Consider the following 27386-nt stretch of genomic DNA (forward strand, 5'->3'; position numbering starts at 1 on the left):
TGAATCCATGGGAAATAATCAGGACAGAGGCATAGTGCGTAAATAATGTGTATCTGAGAATAGCAGATGATGAAAGGATGGAATAAAAAGTCCTTCATGAGAAAATTGTCAACCAGACAACCACAGCCCAGATGGTGGATACCTAGGAAAACAGTATACCTGCTAAGACAAATCAAGTAAGGGGAGGGGTGCAACCATGGACACAGAAGCAGTTTTTTACAAGTATGCCCAATCCAACTTTGGTTCTTGAAAACTCGCTCTGCTGCAGAGCAGCAGAACCGCCACGGTCTGTGTCAAAGTCCAATTGCATAACGCACTCAACGCTGTTCCTCTGAACCTTACATTCCCAAGTGCTGTGCTGATGCACAACGTAGAAGGTTAACTTTATGAACAACAGACACTGCCCACCCTAATGCAAAGCACCTTATCACTCCCACTGGCACACCACCCATTGCTCCTCAGACGTTTCAACTCATGCTCCCATAAGGTGCAGCACTTGGTCCACTTGTTCTCGGCTGCCTCGCACCAGCCTGCTCCCCCTGTAGCACACTGATATGATTTACTGTGGGTCTATGGAATATGGGTGCCTCCATGTTTATTGGATTCTGAAAATGGGTGTCTGAGGGGTGCTGGCCGGAATGCACATTTATACGAGTTCCATATGATGTGAGTGTCAATGTGCATGCACTATACAAGTGTTATTAGACGTTTCCCAGTTCCATATTTACATCATGAAGGCTCAGCCATATCCGTGACAACAGAATACCTGCTTGTGTTTGCCATGGATACAAACATTTCGTAAGCAACCTGGCACAGTGATAACTTCTTGTTGACAGCATGGTATACAATGGATAGGAGCCGCGTGGCTTAAGATCTGTACATATATAATGCATCAAGGACAAAAAGCTTCTTTGTCCAGGGACAAATGGAACCCAGCAGCTATCTGAGAGCACACTCCATACATAGTTAATCCACATTTCATCATGACAGCTGTGCAATAACTCTGTTTCATCCTGGTCACCCCGCCACCAAACAAGAGGCAGTCTTTCATCGATGGCCGTTTCAGCGTTGATCAATCATATGACGCAAGCAGACTACTGCGACCAAACTATATAAACCTTTTACAATTTAAAGCAAAAATGAATATGTGCGTACACGTAACATAGAACCAAACTGGTTTGAAACACACACACTTCAAATATATTTACAAATATCCACTTTGTCTACAAAGATCAGTAATTTCCTAACATAATAATAACAAAACAAAAAAATCAACAACAATGTCTGCACTTAGGCTGAGAGTTCCCCTTGAAAGCCCAAACAGGTGAACTATAGCGAACATAAGGGGCCTGTTGGACAACGAATACATATTCAAAAAGTGATGCCAAATTCCATGCTGACTTTTTGTGAATACAGCTGTATATAGAAAACCGACCTATGTACTAATTGGTCGGTTGGCAAAATACTGAATAGCAAGGGGTCAAAGAATGACCCTTCTATTAGTAATATTAATTAGGCAAGTTGGAATTTGCAACGCCCTGTGACATGCCACCATCGCAAGGTTGGTGGCCTGCACTCAGGCGTGGCAGGCACAGGTAAGAGCGGTGGGGTGGAGACAGATGACGAGATAGGTAAAATTAAATTTAAAAAAATGAAGGGTGCAAGGTAAGTGGTTTATTTATTTTATGTTTCAATTTTACCTATCCTGTGGTCTGTCGACTCCCCGCCCCCGCCCCGCCCCCACCCCACCGTTCTTACCTGTGCAGGCCATGTCTGCCTGCAATGGTCAGCAGGCCACCACGCCTGCGACTGTTTAAATAAAGAGATTTTCTTTTTTTAATGCAGCTCGTTTACCATGGAGGTAAAAGGACTCAGTTTTAAAAAGTTTTCTCCATTTAAAAAGTTACACAGAGTTGGCAGTAGTTCATTGCACCACTGCATACTCTCTCTGAAACCTTTTTCAACATCCACAAAGGGGAAAGGATTCCAAACCGATCCTTTGCTTATCAGTTACCACCCCAACTTTGGATTCAACAACTAATCAACGGTTTGTGACTGGAATTACAGTTGCAAACTATACATCAAGGTACAATTTGCAATTTGGAAGGGATGCCTTCCACATAGTGGTTTGTAATAGATTTCTGAACCCATTTACTATTTAAGAAACACTTTTCTGTATCGTTACATGTATTAAGTCAATACAAACCCCAGATTCATCAAAGTCCTGTTTTGCGAGTCCTTAATAGCGATTTTTAAGGAATCGCTATTAAAGATTCGCAAAACGGGATGCATGTAGAAATCGCAATATTTTTTGCGATTTCTACTGCTTCCTTATTTGCGATTCGCTAATTGCTAATCGCAAATAAGGAATGGCTTTCCCATTCATTCCTATGGGCCTAAAGGCCCATAGGAATGAATGGGGAGTCATTCCTTATTTGCGATTAGCAATCAGCGAATCGCAAATAAGGAAGCGATTTCAAGGGTGCCAGGGTGTCCAAAGGACACTCTGTAGCACCCCTGAAATGGTAATGTACACTGGTGTTGCGTACACACATGTCCAAAGGACATGTGTGTGTGTAACATACAACTTAGAAAAATGCACTAAAGTGCATTTTTCTAAGTTTTTGCTATTTACCACGTAGTTAGACTTCACGGTAAATAGCGGCCCCAGATTGCGAATTCGCAATTTTAAAATGGTTCATGAATTACATTTAAGGAATCTCAAATTGAGATTCCTTAAATGCAATTATTCGCAATTTAGCGATTTCTTGAATTGCGATTTTTGCATTTGGGATGGTAAATCCCAAATGCAAAAATAGCGCTTGCAAAGGGCCAGATTCTCAGAATCTGGCCCTTTGCGAGCCGATTTTGGCTTGATTAATCTGGCTGAAAGTCTTTTAAACAGTTGCTAACATTCTGATTTAGCGAATCGGAAGAACTGAAACCATTAAAATGTTTTGTACAACAGGGCCATTTTCCTTTGTTTTCTTTTCTGTGCACTCGGTTTACTCCAATTGAAATGTTGTAATTAAAATGGATTAGCTTTCACAATTTATACTCCACCGTAACCTTGGTAAAGATATACACATTCTGCCTACTTATCCTCTTCTACAGACTGCCAAAATACAAGAAAACAAGGGACAGAGAGGCAAACCGAAAAGGAAGGTTATTTTATACACTTGTAATATACAGAGTAAGATCAGGAGTCTTCGATTCCTCTGTTGCTTCTTTTTATTTAAAAAAAATTGAGGTGCGAGACAAACACATGCAGCCAACGTTTTTCACCCTGAACAGGGCTTCCTCAGGCCAGTATTTGAATATATTCAATAAAAGAGCATCAGCTTCTTAGCAACGTTATAACATACTCCATTTGTAGGCACATAATGTATCCAAAATTAGGAGATAAAAGCAGTAGCAACCATACACAACCAAGTAGAATTTCACTCCGATAGGTGAAACATGGCCGTGTTTGCCCAAATAAAGCTGACATATCCAAAAGACGCCGACTGTGGTATACGCAGTCCGCTTCCTCCTATCGCTGTATGCCTAGCAAGTTAGTGCGGCTTTAATCATCCCTTGCTGCCTCTTTGTACATATTATCCAGACTGCCATAATACTCTGGTACATGCTGTCTACGAATGAAAAGCTGTGTTGGAGGCATTAAAGAAGGACCTTTCCATAGCCAAGCACGGACCAATCCAAAAATACGACCTTGGTGTTAAACTATGATCAGTGGCGTGACAAAAGTTGATGGGGGCCCCCCTTCAAAGTACATGGAAGCGGACCCCCACATTCCGGATCCAGTCAGGAGCTCTCATGCCAGGGGCCTGCTGCCCATGCCCAGTACCAGAGGGCCCCCCCTGGAGCTCATGGCCCCCTGCACCACGGGGCTATAGTTATGCCGGTGCCTATGATCACTGGATACATTTCTCTTCTAGGTTTGATATTCTTCATAGTTGTGGACTTTTACCTCCTACCACTAGAATGTGCAAAAACACCATACACAACTACTACTGGACCCACACCTTTCCTAAATATTTTTAAAGTGAATTTATGACACCACCCTTTCCTTAAAAGATATAGAAAACTATTGGTAATTAAAGAAAACAGCAAAGTACATTTTAAATAAATAGTTTCTAAAGTAAGGTGTAGCCTTTCAATGCAGCTTGAGAGCAGCCACTCTCAGAAATACAAGAATTCGGTCTTTAGCATCCAAAGGTCACAAATAATGTATCTGGCTCCACAAGCTTATGTATCACTCCCAAAGCAGCGTGTCATCTTAGAGAAGTGAGCAATGAATTTAGGAAATAGTAAAGTAAGAACGGCAGAATGCAGAAATAGGTATGAAGGAAGGGAGGGATTAAAATAATTTAAAAAAACTAGAGAAATCAGCAGATATAGGCTTCTGCTCTCATGTCCAAATTACATTTCTTGCAAGGAGTTGTTCATTTTTCATTACTCAAATGTTCTGCTAGCCTCATACGCAAATCAACGAAGCATTGTACACTAAGAACTCTCATCAGACTCGGGCTCCACAACAACCATTGGATGATGAGGCCCTTGGACAGTTTGAAGAGATTCAAAACTTCTACAAATGTGTTTTGGTCTTTTATGCTGAAAGATTAATTTAACAAATTCTTTGACGTGGGAAAAAGTAATCTTCTTTGTAGCTACAGAGATTGAACCAGTGGGAGTGATCTTATAGTAATCCATAGTTCATAATACCATAACACTCAGGGCGTTCCCCCATTACCACAATGTTCCTTTTAACATATACAATCTAATTTTTTTTTTTAAATAACAGAAACCAAGAATCCCATCAAGTAACAATAAAACTGCTATTAAAAGATGAACAGATAAAATAAAAATAAAATAGACAATGGGAAAGGATGAGATTTAGAGCACAGTAATTAAGGCATTGTATCACAAATCTGCATAACATTCATTTGGCTTAGACTACTGGCTACTGAAGAACAGAGTTGCACACAAAGAAAGCATTCACTGTGGTTTTAGATGTGAGTGTTCATAGACATTGTGTCAGACTCTAGCTACGTCCTACCCAGTTTCAATTCACACCAACTACAACAGTGTCAAATAAATAGGAGGGTGGAGTTAACCATGATAAATTACAACAAGCCCTTACAGATAGGTATATTGGGCAACGTATATATATATTTCAATATTGTCTTTCAATTATAATTTACCTCAATTTAAAGTCTCAAGACTTCAAACACTTTCTTCCTATGTCTTGGTAGATTTCACACATTCAGACCATACAAAAATATAGACGGATAATACACAGACTATTTACCCTCTACGTGGAGAAAAACTTTCACTTACTTCGACCAAACACCAGAGAATATACACAAATATCTAGATGGATTCACAACAGGAAAGATGAAGGCAATTGTTCTTAAATGATACCCAATCATGGGTTTAGAGCACACCCGAAGAAGGATATGCCAACAGAGTTGTTGAGGAAACTTCCTGGAAGACCCAACAGAGATGCTGAAGACCATTTCACAATGGATGTCTCAAAAGGCAGGAAGACAGCGGTTTATAAACCAAAAATTTCACACTAATCAATTTTGTTACCCTAAATGTTTTCACATCGGAATAGATTTTGAATAGATTGATGTATTAAATGTAGTTTACCTGAAAAGGGAAGCATTTGTTTAATATGAATAGAGATACGGTGGTACCATCACTGACATAATTTGTTACTGTTCAAAATTACCTAATTTAGGGTTATCACCCAAATAGATATAATTTAGAAAAACAACAGTTTTTGTACTTAAACTAAGCAAGTAACACTCCTAAATCAGTTTAGCAAAGGTTTAATTGTACTGTGTCCTCTTCAGATAGTCAGCTCTAAAATTTATCACTTTCAATTTGGCCGTGGAACATTTTGACATGGCTGTGCCAATATTGCAGGCATTACAATACTTTTGTTGAGCAGCAGTGATATCAGATGTGATAAGAAAAAAATCCTTAATATGTATTAAATATAGTTAAGTACCTCCCTTATCACCCCAAAGTTGTATGTCATAATATAATAGACAAAAATATCTGGTATTTTGTGCCTGATTTGTCAGATGTCAGTTAGTCCACTAGGTTTTGCTACCAAAGCCATCCCATGCGCTTAGAATATACCACAAACTCTCATGAGTTTGATCTACAGTCCCACCATTCAACAGGAAAAACAAACAAACAGACCTTTGTACCTCGTTTCCTGGCCTCCAGCAAAGGCGGCTTGGGCCACATATTTCATTATTATATGTACGTTCAGGTGAAAGTAAGTTGTAAACTAAATAACAATTAATTTACTCTTACAACTTTCCCATCCAATCTCTTGAACAGTCAAACCCATCGAGCCTAGTTTTCAGAAGAGCAAACCACAAAAACCACCATAAAAAACAAAAACATCAGAGTTACATATGTTCGAAGGCCTTAACTTGCCTTGTACTCAACATATTTTGTCTGAAAGAAACTTTTGCCAGGATTCTGTAGATATCATTACACAAGTCTGCTTGTATACATTCATGTAGTTTGGATATTAAGTACTAAAAAAAATCTAGCCTCCATGCTCCACCGAATCTTCTTCAACAATACAAAAGTAATTAATTTGCATTTAACTCCTGTTGCTTCCAACAGGGTGTTCTCCATTTTCTCAGGACATTTCTGGATAGACATCTCTGCCAAAGATCTTGCCCTTGATGTCAGAGATCTAGGGACAAGCAGAACAGGAGAGGTGCCTGCCATTCCTTCGCCAACCATAACATAGAGCACCTTTATTTTGACTATCATTACATCAACCTGCTCCTTACATTGACTAACGTTTACTGCTACGGACTAATTAATATTGTAACTTTGCTTCAGAGGAAGCCCTAGAGTATTTAGCCGAAAGGTGCACCATTGGCTAACCATGTAATCAGTGCTCCATCGCAAACACTTTTTTTTATTTTGAGTTTTTCCTAGAATGTGTTGCCCCACACGACTTGGCACCATCAACGACCACTTAGTTTCCAAATATGGACAGACCACTTCTGTCACGTCCTAGCCATTTAAGTTGCAAAAGCAACATACAAGATAAGCTCAGTATAAAAAAGGGTCTTTCAACTAACGGTGGGCAATTTAAAATGGGGGAGGTAATACAGGTACACTAAAAATGTGGCATTTTCATGTAACATTGAGAGGAAGGGGTCATCAGTTCTGTTTTAAAGCACCTGTAGTTGCGACTTCAGCCACACACCCAAACAGATACATAAACTCCTGGATTGTAAAAGTGGAATTTAAATCAGACAGCCAAGAGCCACATGGCAACATTGTGTTTAAAGCATCACTGGCACACTGCTACATACTTGCATCCATTTCTAAAACGATTTAGTTTCAATAGAACTTTACTATTTCTGTATTGACACAATCAAAATGAATACGGGACACAGTTGGAATATTGCTTCACAATATTTCGATGGAAGCGAGGGGAATCTCTTACAGCATCTAAATGTGTTCTACTCTAAAGGAGCACGAAAATAACTATTTACAGGATCAGCTAAAATAAGCGAGGCACTTGATGCAAAACAACGTGGCATGTAGGGCAGCAAGTACTAAAAGGTGTGGTGACACATCTGCAAGAATAGATCAGAGAAAAACACTAATCCTGGCGACAGGAAGAAGCCATTACCTCATTCTGCAAGGAAATGACCAGTCACCAAAGTCATCAACATTACTCACCCACAGCCAGGCTCAGGTGCAGCTCTCCACTAAGTGGAAAGATTAAGAGATTTGAGAAAGAAAAAAAAAAGGAATGTGCAGACTAAAAAAGGACAAATGGTGAAAGACCATTTTACAATGTAAACAGGGCGAGTCAATCTATGTTTGGAAAACATGTTTCATTTTTCATGATGTATATTAGGTTATGTCATGAGCTTTGCTTTCTGCCATAACCAGATGTTTGATCCTGCACCTGAGGTCGGTGATGGGCCTCTTTGCGCTGTATGGACTTCATGAAGTGGGTATTATATTCCACACTTGCCTCTGGTTTGAAATGCCATAATCGACAGCTGTGACATCACCAAGAATCCATTTTGTGTATTTACATTATGCATACGAGTGGACAAAGGGTGACACTCATCACTGACTTAAGATCTATTTATGCATTATTCCTGGAGATTAAACGCTCTCTATGAAGCTTTTGAGAGTTAGAGTTGCACTCTGACACTCCATGAGACAAGAAAACGTAGGATACATCTGCAAATGTAATGAACAAAAGCATGGTGGAATAAAGAAACATGCTTTGACAAAGATCTGACTTTGAAGTGCCAAGGCATGTAAGGACGGATATTCACAAATGCTGCTTACATGCACTGCACACACAAATGCTGTTTATCACATTACATTTAGGTTACTTAATTTGCCAATGCAGGGAATAAAGTGGCTGAAAATGATTGCTTCCTCTATAGGGGGCTTACAACAGATAAAGAATTGAGTGTAACAATAGCATGATGAGCGAGGTTTTTTCTAGATGTAAAAATAGTCCTTCAACCATTTCAATACAAGCACTTCATGGAAGGTGGAATGATACACCAAATAACTAATAGCATGAGAGAGACTGATACATCTTTGGGTGGAGCCAAAGTCCACTGTAGCCAAATTTTAAAGAATAGGTAGCAATACATTACAAACACTGATGCACTACAAAGCCAGATCTATTAATATATCCGCAGACACCAGACCTAAAAAGGATGATCGTCCCTGCTTCTGGTGGTGGGTTTGGACAGTAGAAGCAAGAAGGCAAGTTCGGCTCCTCGATGTTGTGGGGAGGGGAGCTGGGAGGACATTTTCAAGCAGGAATTTATGACACCTCTCCAGTTTATGGCCTGCAAGCAGGGCAGATGCAAGGCTGCTGATAACCTTAATGAGGGAAGGCCATTCTAAACCATGGTCAGGGTACACAAAGGCACACCTTTGAACTTAAGCAGAAACATTACAGTGCCCCAAACAATGCTGAGCTATTGGGAAGTGCTGTGCATGGCACAGCACAACGCAGAAAGGAAATTTCAGACACAATTGCAAGCATAAAGCCCCAGAGAACTCACATTTCTTTGACGTAATTATTACTAAATAATAAAGCCTTGTTTTTGCTCTTGCATTCTGCTATTTGCACCTTTATACTTCTGATGATGGTGCTGATCCCTAAAGAGGTACAAATTCCCAAAGGATAAGCCTAATACAAGGAAAGATCCTATTTCCAAATCCCAAATCTAACATTTTCATAGTCTCCCTCCTGTATTTACATTTGCCATAACTTTGTATGCGGACTGCCCACACCATAGAACATGCAGAGGGTTAGGGCTCTTGTATTTCAGCTATTTTTCACATTCAAATTATTTTCCATATTAAGCCTCCCCTTTTTCTACACCTCATGAAAAATGGTAGTGTTGCATGTACTTTCCCATACCTACTGAACTACTTATGCCCAGTCCACGGAAGAGAGAGTATGACAGTGCACGCAAGTGTGGGAAAGGCATTGCCATCATTTGAGAGTACCCACAAACTTACAACTTTGTACATGTTTAGACCATATGACGTACCGTGAGGGAACACAAATTTGTTCCACATTTAACTACTGCAGAAAAATTTGCAATGCGTTGAATTTGGTAGCTCTGTGTGAAAAATCTGTACAAATAAAATCCCAGATCATGAGTTTGTGAAATAGAATATAGAATTTATGTGCTGCTGTAAACTTTTTCCACATGTAGAGAATTGGGCCACATACATTTATAAACACAAGCACCAAAATGTAAGGACTGGATGAGCTACTCACTCCAGACATGCAACCCGCTGAGGCCTCCGACCTGGTGCACAACACCAAGCTCCACATCTCTGGACACCCTCCCTGAGCAGTCCCACCAGTCAGCTCCCCAGAGGGCTGCCAGCTTTTCTCATCTAATGTGGATCATCCAAAACCCCACTTTAAAATGGCTACCACGACCCAGTATTGTGGCAGAGTGGGAAAATGCATCCATACCGAGGGATACAAAGAGGACACCATATTTGCCTCCCTCCGCTACCTTGTGCATATGTTCTTCACTTTTGGTGCACTTCAGTCCCATGACCTTGGTTCGCTTTTCTTTTAAAGTGGCCATTCAAAAGCACTGTGTTAGTCAATGATGTGTATGTTTATTTCTGCAACTTTTTTTTATTTGTTGATAACAATACAGTGCCCCGTGTCACTTTACTGAGCATTGTATAACACACTAGGTAAAGAAGCACTTTTCACCTTGGCTGGATTTTCCATTTCCTGGTTAGATGACACCTTTGTCCCTTTAGTGGAACACAAGTATCAGCTAATCACAAGCTAAAACGTGCTTACATAAAAGGGACAAAGTCCAATGCAGGAATTGTAATGGCAGATATATGTATTCCATTGAAAGGCACGCATAACTAAACCTTTTATTTGCTCGGTTGGTGGAGGTAAACCCAAGGGAGGTGACTTGGGGGGGGGGGGGGGGGGAGTTTCAGACCCCACAAACTGCTGACCACTGGGCTTAAGTTGTAGAAACATATCTAATACATTGTCAGCAGTCCCAAAAGGTCATTTATCCACACTGGTAAAAAAAAAAATTAACAATTGATCAGCAGTCGTGGAGGATCAGGTTGAGGAGCAATACTTCAACACAGTGTTGATGATGGAGTCCTAGGGCCGTTCATGACGGGCTCCTCTGCCTCAGTGCAGAGCTGAGCTCCTGTGTGTGTATGTGCATACAGTCAATTAATTTAACCAGGTTTTTCTCCAAGTTAAAGTTTCATTTTCAGACAGTGTTAATCGAAATCAGTGATCAACGTTTGCCTCTTTCTGTTGAAGACCTGTGCTTAGGGTTGCCAACATGGCCTGTATTTTTAAGTCCTGGTCAGTAAAAATATTAGAGAAAGAAGTTAAGGGGCAGATGTATGAAATCGCATGCTTGTGATTTACTAATAGCAAATTTGAGCTATTTGCTATTAGGGAATCGCAAATTGAGATGCACAACAGAGTGTTTGACACTCCTAGCGATATGCAGTAGATCGCAAACGGGCTTGCCTCATCAATATTCATGAGGAAGGTCGCAATTTGCAACCCATTGTGAATGGCTACAACACAGGGATGGTGGTCTGTTGGGTTCAGCAGACCACTGTGTCTGTGATTGCTTTTTAAATAAAGCAAATTTATTTTTGTAATGCACCCTGTTTTCTTCAAACAAAAACTGGATGCCTTTCATAAAGAAAAATGGAAAGCTATCTTTTCTTTTTTTAAGAGTAGGCAGTGGTCCATGGGACCACTGCCTGCTCTTAAAAAATGTTGGCGCCCATATTCACATAGGGGGAAGGTGTCCCTTGGGGACCCCTTCCCGTTTGTGAATGGGTTACCACAAATTGGAAGTTGGTGGTAACTGCAAATTTTGCGACTGCAATCCCGGTCGCGAAACATTCATACATACCAGTGCTATTCGGCATTAGGAAGGGACACCCTAAACACGCCCCTTCCTAATACCAACTTGCAAAAGCAAAATGCGATTCAGTACAAGTGAATGAGTTGCATTTTGCCCTCTATACATGGCAAAATGCATTTTATCAGAAATGCTTCTTGCATCTGACCCTAAATCTGCGATTTTTCACTTCCAAAACATAAAGCTAAAAAAGCAAAAATCATTAAGAAACCAGTTAAACATATTTGAGTGCTGTCTAAAACGTCCCAGAATGTTTATTAAAGAAAACAGAGGGGTCATTTCCAATTTTAAAAAAACCCTGCAAATTTTATAAAAAGTATTTTTTACTTACCAGCTCTTGGCTGTTTCCAAACAGCAAATGGATGGAATATAAAAGGCGGATGACCCTAGCTGTGCTGTCTAAAATGTTCGTTGCTTAGTGGTAATTGTATTACTCCAAGTACTTTTCACCTAGTTTAATTACATATTGCGGCACGGCGGCCTCAATATTTAAGTAATCAAGATAAAAACAGTACTAAGAGGTAATGATGCTGTATCGCGGAGCAATATCCGGTAAATAAATTGACTTCACCCACTGTATGCGCTCGAAAACAGGCGATCTGCACGGAGCCAGCCGAGCATGCCATGTAGGCCCAAACCTCATTCCCGAACAGAATTCGACCAAAAGAAATCGAGCAAAAGTGAAATCGAGCAAAAGTAAAATCGAGCAAAAGTAAAATCGAGCAAAAGTAAAATCGAGCAAAAGAAACGGGGCAATCGGTCTAAAAAGCAGCAGTCAGAAGTTCACTGGGCCAAACTGCAGAAAGGATTTTCAGCGCTATTCATCCTGGTTTCATTTCTTTCTTATCAACCCAAACACGAGTCAAATGGGAGCATTCTACCAATAAATTCTCTCCAACAATAAGGGACAGATCAGTTACAGAACAGACAATGCTACCAAACAAACAGCCCCACCTCCCCTGTCTTGGCGCAAGCCAGAGTGCCCAGGGACCCACAGGCTGGTTTTGACTTTCCGTCCCACAACTTCCATGGCAACGTTCATATACAATCACAGCAGTCGTAAATGTAAGGGTCGGTCAAGCAAAAGGCCGAAGGAGGGAAATAAATAATGTAAAAGCAGACCGAAGTTACAGTGAGATTCCAACAAATTTGATCTCGACAACAATATTTTACTGTAAATAACTGTTTATATCAACCTAGTGCACTATACACATTTGTGAGCATTGTTACTTCCAGTGCTTTAAGGTAGTGTGGAGAACATTTCTAACGCTGGATGAATAGGCGACTGAACCAGGATGACAATTTTGGTTCTCAGGAGAAGATGGAATTAAAATTCTGGGCTCAACGGTCACGATGAAATGTATCCAATAAGCCATACAATTTATTTTCTAATACAACAGACACTCTCTAGGGAAACCGAAGTATGTGCCCAAGATCACACATATGCAAGCTAAAAAGAAGCATTTTAATATCATAATATGTCACACGACCTTCAAAAATTCATGGAGACAGCCCTTTTGTTCTTGGTCAGTCTGTGCTCATAAGCAGAGCCACTGACATTATGAAATGTCACAACTGTGTCGTTTTCCGCATATAGATTCGCTGCATTTGCCACATACTCCATCATCTGCTGCGTAATCTTGAGATTTTAACTAAAAAGGTTTTTCTAGCTCAAACAGATCAAAAGTTCATAAAAATTCAGTAGCGCATATTTTTAAGGCCCTTCGCAAGTGTTGACTGGTCACTTGTCTGTTACTTATTGATGTATGTGTGCATTAAACATGTACTAAGAGGATGAAACTTTTGCCAGGACAGTTTTAAGCTGTATAAAATTACAAAAATAATGAATAAATACTACATAATGCGCTGAATTATTTGCTTTTTATTGCCACACAATTTAGTCAAACTCTGCCGCATAATTCCAGTGATCCTGCTAATAACATATACCAGCCCATGAGATTGTTCATTTTCTTTTGGCTGCCTAGAATCCCTTTCATAAAGTTTAGATAAGATGCAGGTTTCCTTTGTTTATGGTCATCACTCGTGGGCTGACTTGAGTGTGGACCAGAATAATGTACAGTTGAAGGGAACCATTATACTGCAGAACAAAGAGAAGCCAATTATTAACAGCATGTACCAGAATAAAAAGCCTACAACACAAAGGATGCGTCTTGTTCCAGCACCCGCTCGTGGGGAGTTGGACCACAACCAGCATTTGTTGACCTCGTGAGCAACACAATGCATCTATATCAAGTTCAAGCTAGGTGATCATTCGGCAGCACATTTTGCATTTCTACTCTGAAAAACCTACCATGCTTCGACCAGCAGAAATCTAATGGTAAAGTAATGTTAAGACGATGCTTCTTGAACTGAATTTCTGGACAATGCTTAGTGGAAACATCTAGCCCTGAAGTGGTAGGAGAGAATAGGCCATCCCTCTGTGGGAGCTTAGGTGCCGAAGACTTGCTTGCTGCTTAAAGTTTGTGTAAGGAAACCAACCACATCTTGGTGGGTATTTTCTCTGTTGGATCTTTAAGTAAACAAATAAAATCCTTGTATCCAAACCCCAGGAAAAGAAGGATGAGCAATAAAATAGTGGCACCATCTCTGCTTCTTGCAAAGAGATGTATTTCTATTCACTGGCTGTGGAGGGAACGGCCATATTTTGAGGGGTGTTTGGCTGGCTTACGTGAGTAACTATTGCTTAGGGAGCTCTGTACAGAGAAAGCGTGAATGGATGAATAAGTGGTTAAAGTCTTCAGGGCCTTGAGGGAGTTGTCTAGCAAACTAATTGAAGAAGTAGTGTGCGATACATAAAAATGACGGGAGGCTATCATGCCTCTAATTATTTTGAAAAAATGTATGAGGAATGCATGTGGATGCATTAAATGCCGGTTCTCCTACACGAGGTAATGTGTGGGCTGGGAATATAGAATCCCAAACATTGACGGGACAAAATATAATTTCCACAATTTCAAGTGCATCGAAAGGTAAGTTCCTATTCCCTTTCCATACCTAAATCTACATACACATACCGTGGTGATATATATTTCTTCAAGGTATGTGGATGTAAAATTAAGAACAGTAAATACTTACATCCCTCTCTGCACTTACCTCCCAATATTTTGTCCCTCAATATTATGCTAATTTTCTGTCTCATCTAGAATTTAATATCCCCCATTACAATCCCGGATAATGCATCTTAAAATGTTTTTTTATTTACCTATGGCTTCACTCTCTTAAAATCGGCTGTGCACAGCCATATCCACATTTCACTCTCTGAAACCCATTTGGTTGTTGGTCGATTTATGCAAATTAATGTTTGGAAAAAAAAGGAAATGCCATTATCACGACAAACTATGTATGAAGATGTATTGTAGTGTGTTGGCACGTGGATGTGAGTCAATGTGTACGTTCATTCAAACATAGACTATTGCTTGTTTACATCTATTCAACAAAAGGACTCTTGGTCATGCTGGAAACCATTCTGTTTTGTTTCTCGTAAACATTTTTTTGTGTATGTATTGGATGAAAGAACACAACATGGTTCAGTTTGACACATTGCTAGGATTATGTACGAGTATACTCGTTACATAATCAGACAGCGATCACACCCTTTTCATTATAGGTGTCAGCTCCCATCAAGGGATCTTGATCCTGTTCAACTCTTCCACAATGGCTTGATAAGAACAAGGATCCTGACAAATAATGAACTTGGAGGTCGGTGTTCAAGGTCAGTAGAATATTCGTCCAAAAGAAAGGACATTTACACAATCTCACACAACAAATTAATGGTTAAGGAGGAAATAAATAGTGGCTTCCAGTCTCTCCCTAGCTACGCTTGACCACTACAAATAGCCATACTTTCTACAGCATCAGTTCTGATGGAACTTGGGTGTCTACTTAATGGTATCTGGTCAGAACCTTGATGAGCCACTAAAATACAGAGCCACTAGTTTGGGTGGCCTAGTTATTGGTGTGCTCAGGTTATGACCTACACTAACAATAGGCTGGTGGGATCTAACAGAAAGATCTAAAGGAATCCTGTGGGTTGCCATAATTGCTGCTGGAATTGTTGGGCTTACATGCCAACATAAATAGGTCCACTACATCAATAGAGATTGTACTGTTCTTGTCTATCCATGAAGAGTTAATAAGATTCAATTTCTCCTTTTGAGCCTCAACAATATAGTCTGACAGAAATATTGAGTTGCAAGTATTCCTTTCAAAAATATTACTACAATGGCTGTAGATTTTCTATTATTAACTCAAACGTGGCGACACTTTTTAAAATGATATTTAGGACAAATATTTCTGCCAGACGATATTTCATTGTGATGTTCTGGCCCACATCCAGTACAAATGCATTCAACGGTTTGGAAAGTGCATTAGCAATACAGAGCATGAATAAGGTTTGTAACTTGCTCCTATTTGATAACTCCCCAATGTTGCTCATAAAACTTTGACTCTCTTTCAAGTCAACACTGAAGAATCACAGGCTCATTGGTTAGTACCGGTGGTAGAATTTTCATCACTCTAGCAAAACAGAATCTTGCCAGATGAAGCACTCCCCCTCTGCTCAAAAGGATGTTTTGAATCGTTGTTCAATCACTGGGTAACACCACTAAGTGGTTCAGTAAGAGGAGCTGACCCCGTCACTCTTCGGCCGAAGGAGTAAAGCACACAACATTTACTAGCCCGTTGAGAAAGAGAGGACAAAGAGGGAGGACCATCTTTGGCACACACTAATGGAAATATGTCTTGGGCAGTGGTAGATTTGTAAAATAATAAGTGTGGGTGGCTCTCGTTAGGAGGCAGCTTACACCAGCCCATTTCTCCTGTTGGCACCGCCTAAAACAAAACCAACTACTAACCATGAAAGTGGGGATAGGATGTGGCAAAATGGCCAAAGCTGCTGGCTTGTGAGCTGGGGAACCAGGTTTGAGTATCGGCGTCAGCTCAACATCCTGTGATTCGGGGCAAATCATTTCATCTCCCCATGCCTACCATAAAGGAATGTGTCCTTAAGTGGTGCATATGAAAAACACAGTTTTTGATGATTAAGTGCCGGTGCTGAGCACCGATAATCACAGGCTCAATTTAAGCACTGGTCTCAGAAAATCTTTACCCTTGGCCGGGTCTTCAGGATACGTCTAGTGGTATGAAGTTGTGTCATGTAAGGAAGAGAGGTCTGAAAAAGCAGAATCGGGAAGGCTAGAGGATTCATGCCACGGCCTCTGAATGTGGTATGATTTGAAGCATGCATTCTGTCTTGTCCGGTGCTAGATACTTAAAGCTTTCCAAAGTCGACCGACTGATAAAGTGGTATAGAGAAAGTGACCAGTGAGGGAGATGAGAGAGAGAGAGAGAGGGGAGAGCAGGAGAGAGAAGATGGATGGAACGAGTGAGATTGTGTGAGGAGGTGAAGGGAGCGATGTTTGCTTGAGCATTTTTGCTAGGGCTGCTTGTGGTTCCCCAGTCCAGCCCTGCCCAAAGCAGACTCCTCTCAGGACTCTGTCATGATGGCGTCTAAGGTTTAGGGGACAGACCCTACAGGAGACCCTATAATAGTGAGCAGCTAGGTTGAGGTGGAGTCTTATTGTTTTGTTCTTACAGAAAGTAGACACAGACCTTTAAAAAACAGCTTCTGGTATTGTGTGATGGAAAAGCATTAGTACTGGCCCTTTCAAGGAGCTTTATTTGTCTTTAATTAGAAATGTAGCAGTTAATGTTCTTTACATAGCTACCACAAAACTGTACGTCATCAGAGATATCAACATAAGAAATTGAAGGACAACCATCCCTGTGGAAACCAATAGATTTGCCTTCGTCTCATGGTTTCAGTCACCCTTGAGTTGGACATACGAAGATGGTGTCCCACAACAGGTTTTAACGTGCCGCAAATGTGCCTGTACCACACATCTGGAGATACTGTGGCAAATGTGGATTGAGGGCAAAAGGGTTTAAGCACCATTTTGCATGCAAATCTCTGACCACGTATCCAGCCACCCGTTGAGAACCAAGCTTTGCTCAAGATTAATCTTTAAAAGAATTCAGAGCGGAAGGCTCAATGGCTAAACTTGCGTGTTTGTGGTGAGATATACACAGCATACTAGAAAGGGCAAAGTCTAAGCTAAACCAACATGGACAAGTACGAACAAGCAATGACTGTAAAAAATGAATGGTTTCTTTCAGATAAACTCTACTGTAAAATCTTAAAGCATTCCCACCTTTACTTATCGACTACACTCATACATTTAACTTAACCTTCTTAAAGGAGACCTTTACTTTGGTTTCTGTGCACTCTCACTTTAATGTTTAACGCAGGCTTCCAAGGTTATCTTCTCTCTAGCAACTAATATCCCAATGTCAAACTACTGTTGCCTACCCGGCTTCTTTTTTTACGAAATTAAACATTAATAGGAAAACACATACTCTAAGTCGCACTTCAGCATCAGGTAGGTAAAGGTAAGTATACTTGTAAAGCGCACTGTTACTCCATCTCAGAGTGTCCTGGCGCTGTATACCGCTGGGGAACCCGTCCTGGCTTTCCCTGTGAGATGGTCCCTCCTGGGCACCTCCAAGGTGAAGCCAGGCATCCCCGGCGTTGATGGGGCCGTTGTGGAGATTAAGCAAGCTATTGCCCAGAGTTGCAGAGTGGGACCCATGGTTAGCGTAGGCACCTCGGCGAGAATTATCGAGTCCACGGACATTGACCCAAGACCCTGCCGCATCGGGAATTGAACCCTGGTCCTGGGCCGATCTCTGCTTCAGGGTCTGCCGCTTCTAACCAGGAGAAACCGTCGTATTCAAAAAGTAAAATAAAGCCAACAGATCAAAGATTAAAATGTAGGAGTCTAACTTGAGTATTCAGTAGACTTCTTTGTCAAATGATTGTAGTCTGCCATTGTGAAACTGCATGTTAACTAGGGAGAGGATGTGGCCTAACGGCTAGAGTGGTCAACCTCGAAGATGGAGAACCCGGTTCGAGTCACTGTGGGGACACTAAATATGCTGAGATTTTGGGCAAGTCACTTAAACTCCCTGCACCTACCAAAATAAATGTGTCCGTCTGTAATGGAACTGGTGCTCATGTAAAGCATGCCAATACCTTTGGGTTGATTTTGCGTTATATAAAAAGTTTTTAAAACTCTAAAAGTAAGAGCAGTATAGGCTCACTGATGTCGACAAACAGTAGGCATTAGTATTTACATAAAATGACAATGCCGCAAGAAAGGTTTTTGCTCCTCATCATTGAAATGCAGTATTAGTCCCACAGCACGCTGTGCTCCAATACACGCATTTGGGCATTGCTGTCTCACTTTATCATTAACACTGATTAAACTGAAAAAGTGATGGGGTGGTATTTTTGATTTAACCTCAATTACTGTCACATAGGACTCAAGCTCCTACTCAGTGATGTGGCCCAGTGAAGCTGAAACCAGTCTGGGGTTGACTGAAAATGAGTGGAATGTTCAAATTGAGGCCTAGTTTGATTTTCATATGATTGGTCCCTATCCGTAGGGGGGGTTGTATGTCGGAATCCGGCATGCCTTTAGCCCGCATGCCTTTCCAACACCGGCATTAGAATGAACGTGCAGGTACGATGTGTTCCTTCAGCACGCCGGTTGTTAGAGTGACTTGCCTTAGAGAGGGGGCACTGGACTTTGGAATAGTATCATTCATTATTCCAACTCTAGTCTGCGCAATAGTAGTAAAGGTGTTGGACTTAAAATCCAACACCATTCCACAAATGTGCCCCCTAAAGCAAGTTGTTGTAACGACTTGCGTGCTAAACAAATGCATGGTAACAACTTGTTCGTTCTATTGCTGGCGTTGTAAAGGAACATATATTAGGGGGCAGAAACATAGATCTACTAATTTCAGCAGTGTATGGAAAAAGCCTGAGCATGGATCAAAGATCCAGTGCTCTCATGGCCCTGCCACACCTTTTGCCTTCACCATGGCAGCCCAGTGTGCCCAGGCATAATATTTATTAAGTGTAGTATGGTTAGCTAAAAAGAACTGCACAATACCACTGGTGAATAAAGAGAAGACAACATCACAACAAATGTATGGGTTCTAATGGGGGGCTTAGGTTGCCTTTCCAAGTGGCTCTTAATCCCAGATTGGGCCAGTAACCAGGTTTACCAGCCCCATTGTGAGTTGCAGGTTGCGCTAGAAGACCAGGGGCTGCTGTCTTTCGATCAAGCATTTCGCCTGTGGCAAAACATCCAGGTGCAAACTTCAGAAGTAAATATAGGAACAAATGTGTGAACGAAGAGGTAACTCGACAAATTATCTATGCCAAGCCAGTCCGGCAATTTCAACTACAAAACCGCCAAAGTGAATGCAGAGTAGACATTTGTAGTTCAACACAACACAGCAATATACAAATGCCAGTGGCAGAGAAGGAACAATGAGCTCAACCTAGGCCTGTCATTGGTATACCTGCTTTGGTATTATCAACATTAATTAGCCATTAACCTTTGTTCTTCTCCAGGTGACTTCTCAAGCTTCACACCAGTATCTTTTAGAAGCCATTGCAAATTATTTAACTGATTAGGTACACAGGTACACACAATTCTAGCCAAAGTGCACCGACATGCACTGGCCAGCCCTTCTTCAATGAAGAACTATGTTATGCCTGTTCTCGTGACAAACTTTACTTTGTGGCCGACCCTTTAACTAAAACCTCACTATCAACGAATTATTATCACCTTGATTGCGTGTATTATCTGAGGTGTACAACTGTCCACACCATGTGTCCTATCAATTCCAGAACAGATGTCAGGCCTAGCAGCTCTGCCTAATATTTCCGGCACAGCCCTCACACCATCATGCCAGTGCTGCCCTGCTTTATCTCTAAATTTCCCCTATGCTGAGGCAGATGCCACCTCCCAATATACAAGGTACTCCAGAGGAGGCATCCCCAATGATTTATACTGTAGAAAACCAGCATTCTCCCTTCTGTGGAACAAACCTCTTCCATTGCACCTCTATTTGTGTCTGCCACACTGAAGCACCCCTTATGGGCCAACAATTGCATTGCATGTCTTACCGGTTTCGGCATGTTTGCGTTTTCTTGATTCTGTTCTCTGCCTTGTGAAAAATGCTCTTCTCTGTGGCTGGTTGCTGTGCAGACCTTTATTGGTCAATGCCTTGAAAGAGAAGAAGAAAAATCCAAATAAGGCACCAAGCTCAGGGTTATGGGCATTGAAAAGACATTTTGGTAAACACTGAGCAGCTTAAGCATGTGCTGTTTTAGATTATTAAATCAGGTAAAAGTATAACAAATTCAACAGTTCCCACTCATGTCTCCCATTGTGGTGGCCTGGTCACCACGCTAAAAATAAACCTTGCCAGTTCCCACAGCCTGCCCTGTTGCCAGTAGCATCATTGGTGCATCTGACTAGTGGACAATACACGAGAATAGACCCCCTTGGTATTGCCAGGCTCTGTTTGATTTAATGCTATACAAGCCCTGAGCAATAGTGCTCCATCTTATGTTTTGTTCGATTGGTTGTGGTTTTGTTTGGCTTTCTAGAAAAAGAAAACAAAATTAAGAGAAAATGTACACCAGAGCAACAGAAAATGTACACCATTTCTCCCTTTAAAACACAAATGTTTTTAGTGGCTGAAAAATGGCCACCAACAACAACAGCCTTTTCAGTTGATCTCTTAGGCCTATATTTACTAATGTTTAGAATGGGTGCTCCTGAGAAGCAAAACAGAGCAAAATCTAACATTGATCAACTTTTGCACACAACAGTATGTCAAAAATGATCAAACGCGCAGCTCAAAAAAAGCATTGTTTCACAAAACCACAATAATAAATAATATGCAATATGGGTATCATGGGAAGAGAACAGTGCTAACACCCGTGGGGCTTTATGGTAACCCAAACACACTAAAGTCATACAAATGAACTAGACTTAGCGCAGCACGAAAAACTCATGTCAAATGATAAGTGGAGCAAATATTGAGCATGCCTCAGGGTAGGCAACAGCGCATCAATTTTACTCTGTACTTTATGCAAAAGTTACACATATTATGCGGGTCAACAGTGGGTGGTCGTATGAGTGATGATCCCTCAAGGGTTTCCTTTGAGTACACAAGTTACGCAATCAGGCTCAGTGGTGTGCCCGCACCGAACTGTTTGCATGATCAATGAAATCCTAAGGGGGTAACCCTTTGTAAATATTAAGCTGCACTATTTTTTTCCCATTCTTGGTATACAACAACATATATTTGGACTCTGATGATCTCAGAAAGTCTGCACTAATTATGCTGGCTAGAGGAACTTTCTAAACATACCAAAATGGAGCTTAGTTGGGATCATAACCAATTGCACGAAATGGACATGCGTGGTCTGGGACCAAGAAACAGAGGTTTTTTCTAAAACTTACTAAAACCTGCCCCACTACAAAAGGATCTGGACCACCAAAAGAGAAGTAAAAAATAAGATCTAGCCCAGACTTACAGGACATGTTCACCTTTTATTAAAGACTCCATCCCAAAGAAAGATTGGTAGTAAGTAAGTAATCCAGTTGCAACCTTGGCGCTGAGTCAGGCTGTGTAAACACACAGCACTCATTTCCCAGTGAGGGGAGTGCCTCTCCAGGAGCTGCACACCTGCCAACCGTTGTCAGTGACCTGAACAACACTCAAGGTTGGTGTGGTCTTTCTTGCAGTTAACTCTAGCAGCTCTCAAGGGAATAAACGTACTCATTGGGTAAGGGTAAGCACAATTGTCATTTATGGCTTCGTTTCAGACACAGCGCCGGACACAGTGGAGTCGTACCTGCAAATCACACTGAAGTGCACTGTGATAAACATTGCATAACTGTTATCAATTCACGGAGTCAACCAATGCCCATGCTAGCACTGCCAATGAAAGTACCTACACAACTACTAACCATCACCCTGCTACGAGTATGACTTTTCAGACTGTTAGAGACCCCCAACGCTATACGAATTACTTGGGTTGCAGGTATTAGTTGTTTTTAGTGTATATTGAATTAGTAAATAACTGTTGTTCTGCTCATCTCCTAATTGCACAAACAGTCCACCATATGGCAGCTGTCATAAGTGCTGCTGTTGACAATTAAGTGCTGGTGCCGAGCACCGGAAACAGTCGCCTCAAATTAAGCACTGCGTAGCTTACACATGACTAGGATGCAAGTTAGTGTGAAGGGAAGGAATTGCAAAGGATGCAAGTTTGAAACAAAAAGGTTGGTCCAAGACATACTATGCTACTTTTGGAAACAAATCCAAGAAAAGTGGGGCAGTGGGCCTGGGGCATACGGGATGCTGTTACCTTAGATAAACCGGAATCAAGAAACAGTTCCAAGTGTTATTATTGTCAAATGATGGTGCTTCATTTAAAGTGAACTTAGCCTTTGTGAACGCCCACATTGTAGCAGACACTGAAGGTGTTCACAAACATAGAAATGGGCTTGTGAATTTACTGAGACATTTAATTACACCTAGATGGATCTGGAATTAAGCTGGTGAAAAGTTAAAGTCCATTAATCAGTTACATCGAAACGCCAAAATACCAGCAGGCATCAGTGCAAACTCCAAACTATGCTTAAAAGATCAGGTGCCAGTGAAATTGTAATTTAGAAAAACATTCCAATTCACTCAAATTAAAAAGAGCAACTTAGAAGTTTTTGCTTTTGTCAACAGCTTTACGAATTGGACGCTGCACGTTTAAAGTCAACACCACAGCGGTGGGCTAATCCCATATTGGCATGAATCTGATAAGCTTAAGTGGCCAGGAAGAGCGTGGAGGAAAATATGAAACGACAATCCAAATATGTAAAATCCAAAAACCAGGGAGAGTTGTTTTAAGTAGAAGGCAACTGCCAGGGCTTAGGAAACTGTGTTCCAGAGAAAGCTGAATCACACAGCAGGTATGAGCAAGACATTCCTAGTTTCGAAGGAGTTGCCTCGCCCAGTGGCATGGAGCCCAGCTTCAAAAGGGAAAAATAAAGGTCATTTTAGCGACCACACCCATAAAACCGAACACACTCGAGTGCCACCTTCCCCAGAGGGAGCAGGGACGTCTGGGCGAATGAAGGAGCAGGGGGGCAGGGCCAGCTTCCAGCACAGGCCATGCCACTGCCCCAGTATCTACTGACAGGGAGCCATGAAAGTGGAGGCCGCCAAGGGAGCTGCCTCAACAAGTGGAGACAAGTCACCTGCAAAAGAGCAACTGCCTCCAAGATGTGCCAACAGTAAAAACCCAAACGTCTCATTTTTTAATACAGCGCTTAATATTAAAGAGGTTTCTATGTGTTCCCAGTTTCTGCAGAATTGGGAAGACAGGGTGTGAGGAAGTAACGATGAAGAAGTGATGAAGTGATTTAAAATGAAACAAAGTTTGACCAAAGAAGCCGCAACTGTAACTCAGGCACTTGGTTTCAAAGTCAGTGATGTAACCACGAGGCCGCACCCCTCTGCCCGCTGCATTTGACTCCTCCTGAGAATAAGGAGCGGGGCGTGCCAGGACAGTGGGCGGAGATTATATTGTGGTGGGAGGGCATCATTCTGCATTTCTACAGACAGTATGTTAATTGAAAATGACTTAGACCAGATGGACCCCTCGGGTGATCCTAGGCCCTGCACCAAAGTACTCACAGCAGCCCCCCCCCACCACCACACCTTCTCCACAATGGATGCCTAACCGGGCCCAGATTTCACTGTGATACCAAAGCAATGGCCTATGAGAATATCTGACGGCGCGGTGTCAGGTGGGGAGCCCCAAGAGCGTAAATGCCACTAACTGCCCATACATGATAAGATATCATGCTCAATTCAAACAGTTTTTCAGAACTGGCTAATTTGTAAATGTTCCTGACGCACATCTGCACCATGCTGATGTAAGAAAAACCCAAGTACCTTGTGCTACCGAAAGCAAGTGATGAAATTAGTTGATATCACAACGTGCCTTTTAAGATGCCCACCAAAAAACACATCCCTCCAGACTCCAATAACAGCTCAACTGTACAGTGTCAAATCAAACAGACAGCTCATACAACATAGAAGAAATACCAAATACACATGCAGCATTACAAAATGAAATCTATGTGTTCAATACCATGGCCAAAAACGCCCCACAAATTTTTATTTTATTTATGAATAGACAAAAGACAAATGCATTAATTATCCATTCACTAAAAGAACACAAATGACTTGAAATAAAACACCAAATGCTAAATAATGCCTAATCTCAGGTAGAAGGAATATATGTCTTGCTTGGCTGCTGCCCATCTACCAGTCAAGAGTTAAAACTTGAAAGGGCCGTACTTGGGCATAGCATTCAACTTAGAAAAGCAAGGCCCTACCCTGCTGCTGAGCCATCTACTGGCAGAGACCCAGCAGTGAGTGGGAGGGAGGGAGGGAGGGTCGAGCCCCACAATGCAGACCTGGGCCGCACCTGGAGTTGGGGTACCTCAAGGAGCACGCCCCCTCGAGCCCACCAACCAGGCCAAGGATATAGGCGGAAAGCAAATATACTGTGTGTTCACAGAAATAAATCGTAATATCATCTTGAATAGTTAAATCAGTCTACTTTTCTCCTTTTACATTCTGGCACTAGTCATTTTACGTTTCCTATTACAAATGAGGGACTAGATGCACCAGGATGCAGAGAAAATCCAAAAACGTTTTGAGTTACTCATAAGTGGAGTTAACAGAGGACTCCCAGCCACAGGGCAGACGACCTTTAATGTCACCAGCTTTCAGTTTACATTTGTGGAGAGCCACTGGAATTATACGATTTTGCAGCTGCAGTTTTTCTTAATGATTATCGATGTGCCGCATTTGCCACACTATCCATCATCTGCTGCATAATCTGCAGTTTATAATTAAAACAAATGGATTCTATCTCCAACTGGTTAAAAGTTACTAAAAATGCAGCGACACACATTGCTGCGCAGTCGAAGGCCCTTAGCAAAGGTAGATGGCCACCCTTCTGTTGCGTATTGTTATTTCTGGGCGTTAAACTAGAACTAATGAGGAGACAAGTATGCCCAGGCACAGTCAAGAAGTGTAAAAATCACAAAATATGCTGCATTACTGTGCATTATTTGCCTTCTTTTGCTGCATAATTGAACCAACCCTGCTCCATAGTTTGGTCTTCCCTTGCCGTATAATTCCAGTGGCCTTGAATTTGTCATTGGTTTCGGGGTGACAGCATCACGTGAGTTATACAGCGGAAACAAGCAACCATTCCCAGAACGAATGGATTGTTCGCCAGACGTCCATTGCTGGATAACTGTCCCAGTGAAAGGGTGTCAAGTCACGTGGTAACACTCCTCACACCTTGCATGCAGCAACATGAGATGGCACACCTTTACGCTACTTTAGGAAAGAAGAGGCCCTCGCTAAGGCTCTGTCTTCCCTACAATGTAGGCAGTGAACACTCATTGCAGACTCTTAAATCAGATATCCGTCGAAGGAGGCTTAAATTGAACATACAGCATAATTTGGACCACAATATATAAGATATTTGTACACTCCATGGAAATAGTTAAATAAACAAGGATTTAATCTTTTGCAGAATAGCAGGAAGTAGTTGCCTGGTCAGTGTAATCGCACTACAGGTAAAATACAAGAGAAAATATGTCCCAGGGCTGTAACTCGGATAGAAAACTCGTGTGGCAAGGACAGGTTTTTCAATTTCCCTGAATGCACACGCATATTTTTTTTTTGTAAGAATCTTCCGGCAGCTGCTCGGTAAAAGTGGGTGGTGGTGTGCTAGAATTTCAGCGTTGCCTTTCGCAAAGAGTGCGCTCTCTCTCCTGTTCGAACTTTGTGCCCCCTTCTGTCTCATGCCGCCCCGCAGTGTGGCAATGACCCCCGGGCGGCCAATGTCAATGGTCCGAGGGACGTGAGTGGGGCGATGACCCTGCGCGCGCACGGAGCGTTACGTGTCCTGCCCTGGGAGCCGGCGCGCGGACACACACACTGCGCACCACTCCCAGGCGACCACAAACAAATGCCACCGCACCCAGGTGCACCTGGGGACCCCCAATCCACACGAATAGCACACAAACTGAAAACTAAAAACATTACAATAAATAATGTCTTCACAAGAAAGCGCGGAGTTCCAACAAATCTCAGCCAGTCAGACCTGGCTCCCCGGCCCTTCCCAGGGAGGGGCGGCAGCCGGCCGGGGAGCACGCGGGTCCCGGGGACAGCGGGCACAGGTGCAGCCGCGCGAGCTCCTCTGCAACGAGCCCCTCCCCCGCCCCCGTCCTCGAGGCAGAATCCATCCCACGGGCCGGTAATCCGCAGAACACCTGTTGTCTGGAGGAACAAGTGCGGAGGGAAAGGAGGGAAAAAGCAACTTCCTATTTGTTGCTGAACGCATCCCGGCTTCTCCTTGCGGGGCCCTCCCCTCCCCTGGTGGTCCTGAGGCGAGGCGAAGCCCCCGGCTCGGCTGCTCACCCGCTGTCTCGCGCCCGCTGCTCCCTCGGCAGGACCCCCTCCTCCTGCTGCTCCTGCGCGCGCTGCGGGCTCTCCTCCCCTCTGGCTGCAATATGGCTGCCTGGCTGGGTGCAACAGGTCGGTTTTATCCTGCCTCCCGCCCTCCTCCTCCTTCACCGCCTGTCCCCTCCCTGCTTCGACTGAACACGCACTGTAAAGGCGCAGCAGGCCAACAAACAAACCCTTCATGGCACTGCCCTGCTCGGCAGCTACACACCCTCCGGCCGGGCGGGAGAGCTCCCTGCTCAGCAGAGGCTGGGCTGTCTGCAGCCATCACTGCCCTGCCACTGGCAGGAAATCACACCTGCCCAGTCACCCTCGCCCACCTTGGCACAGCAAAACTGGTATTTGGTGGAGGCGGGCAAGTCAGAAAAGTCATAGAGTCGAGCCAGAAGTGGC

At 42.4% G+C, this 27386-nt stretch overlaps 1 protein-coding gene across 1 annotated transcript in view; it reads right to left on the minus strand.

Annotated features, from left to right (window-relative positions):
- EZR (ezrin) overlaps positions 1-27146 on the minus strand; it is a 211206-nt gene extending 184060 nt beyond the window's left edge. Inside the window, exons 1-2 of the mRNA XM_078649129.1 lie at positions 26949-27146; positions 20551-20650 (exon numbers count right to left, since the gene is read on the minus strand). Coding sequence (XP_078505255.1) covers positions 20551-20562 — 12 coding nt within the window. The 5' untranslated portion in view covers positions 20563-20650; positions 26949-27146. The remainder of the gene's footprint in view (positions 1-20550; positions 20651-26948) is intronic.
- Between the last annotated feature and the right edge of the window lie 240 nt (positions 27147-27386).

The sequence above is a fragment of the Lissotriton helveticus genome, chromosome 6 (genome assembly GCF_964261635.1).
Source record: "Lissotriton helveticus chromosome 6, aLisHel1.1, whole genome shotgun sequence".
NCBI lineage: Eukaryota > Metazoa > Chordata > Amphibia > Caudata > Salamandridae > Lissotriton > Lissotriton helveticus.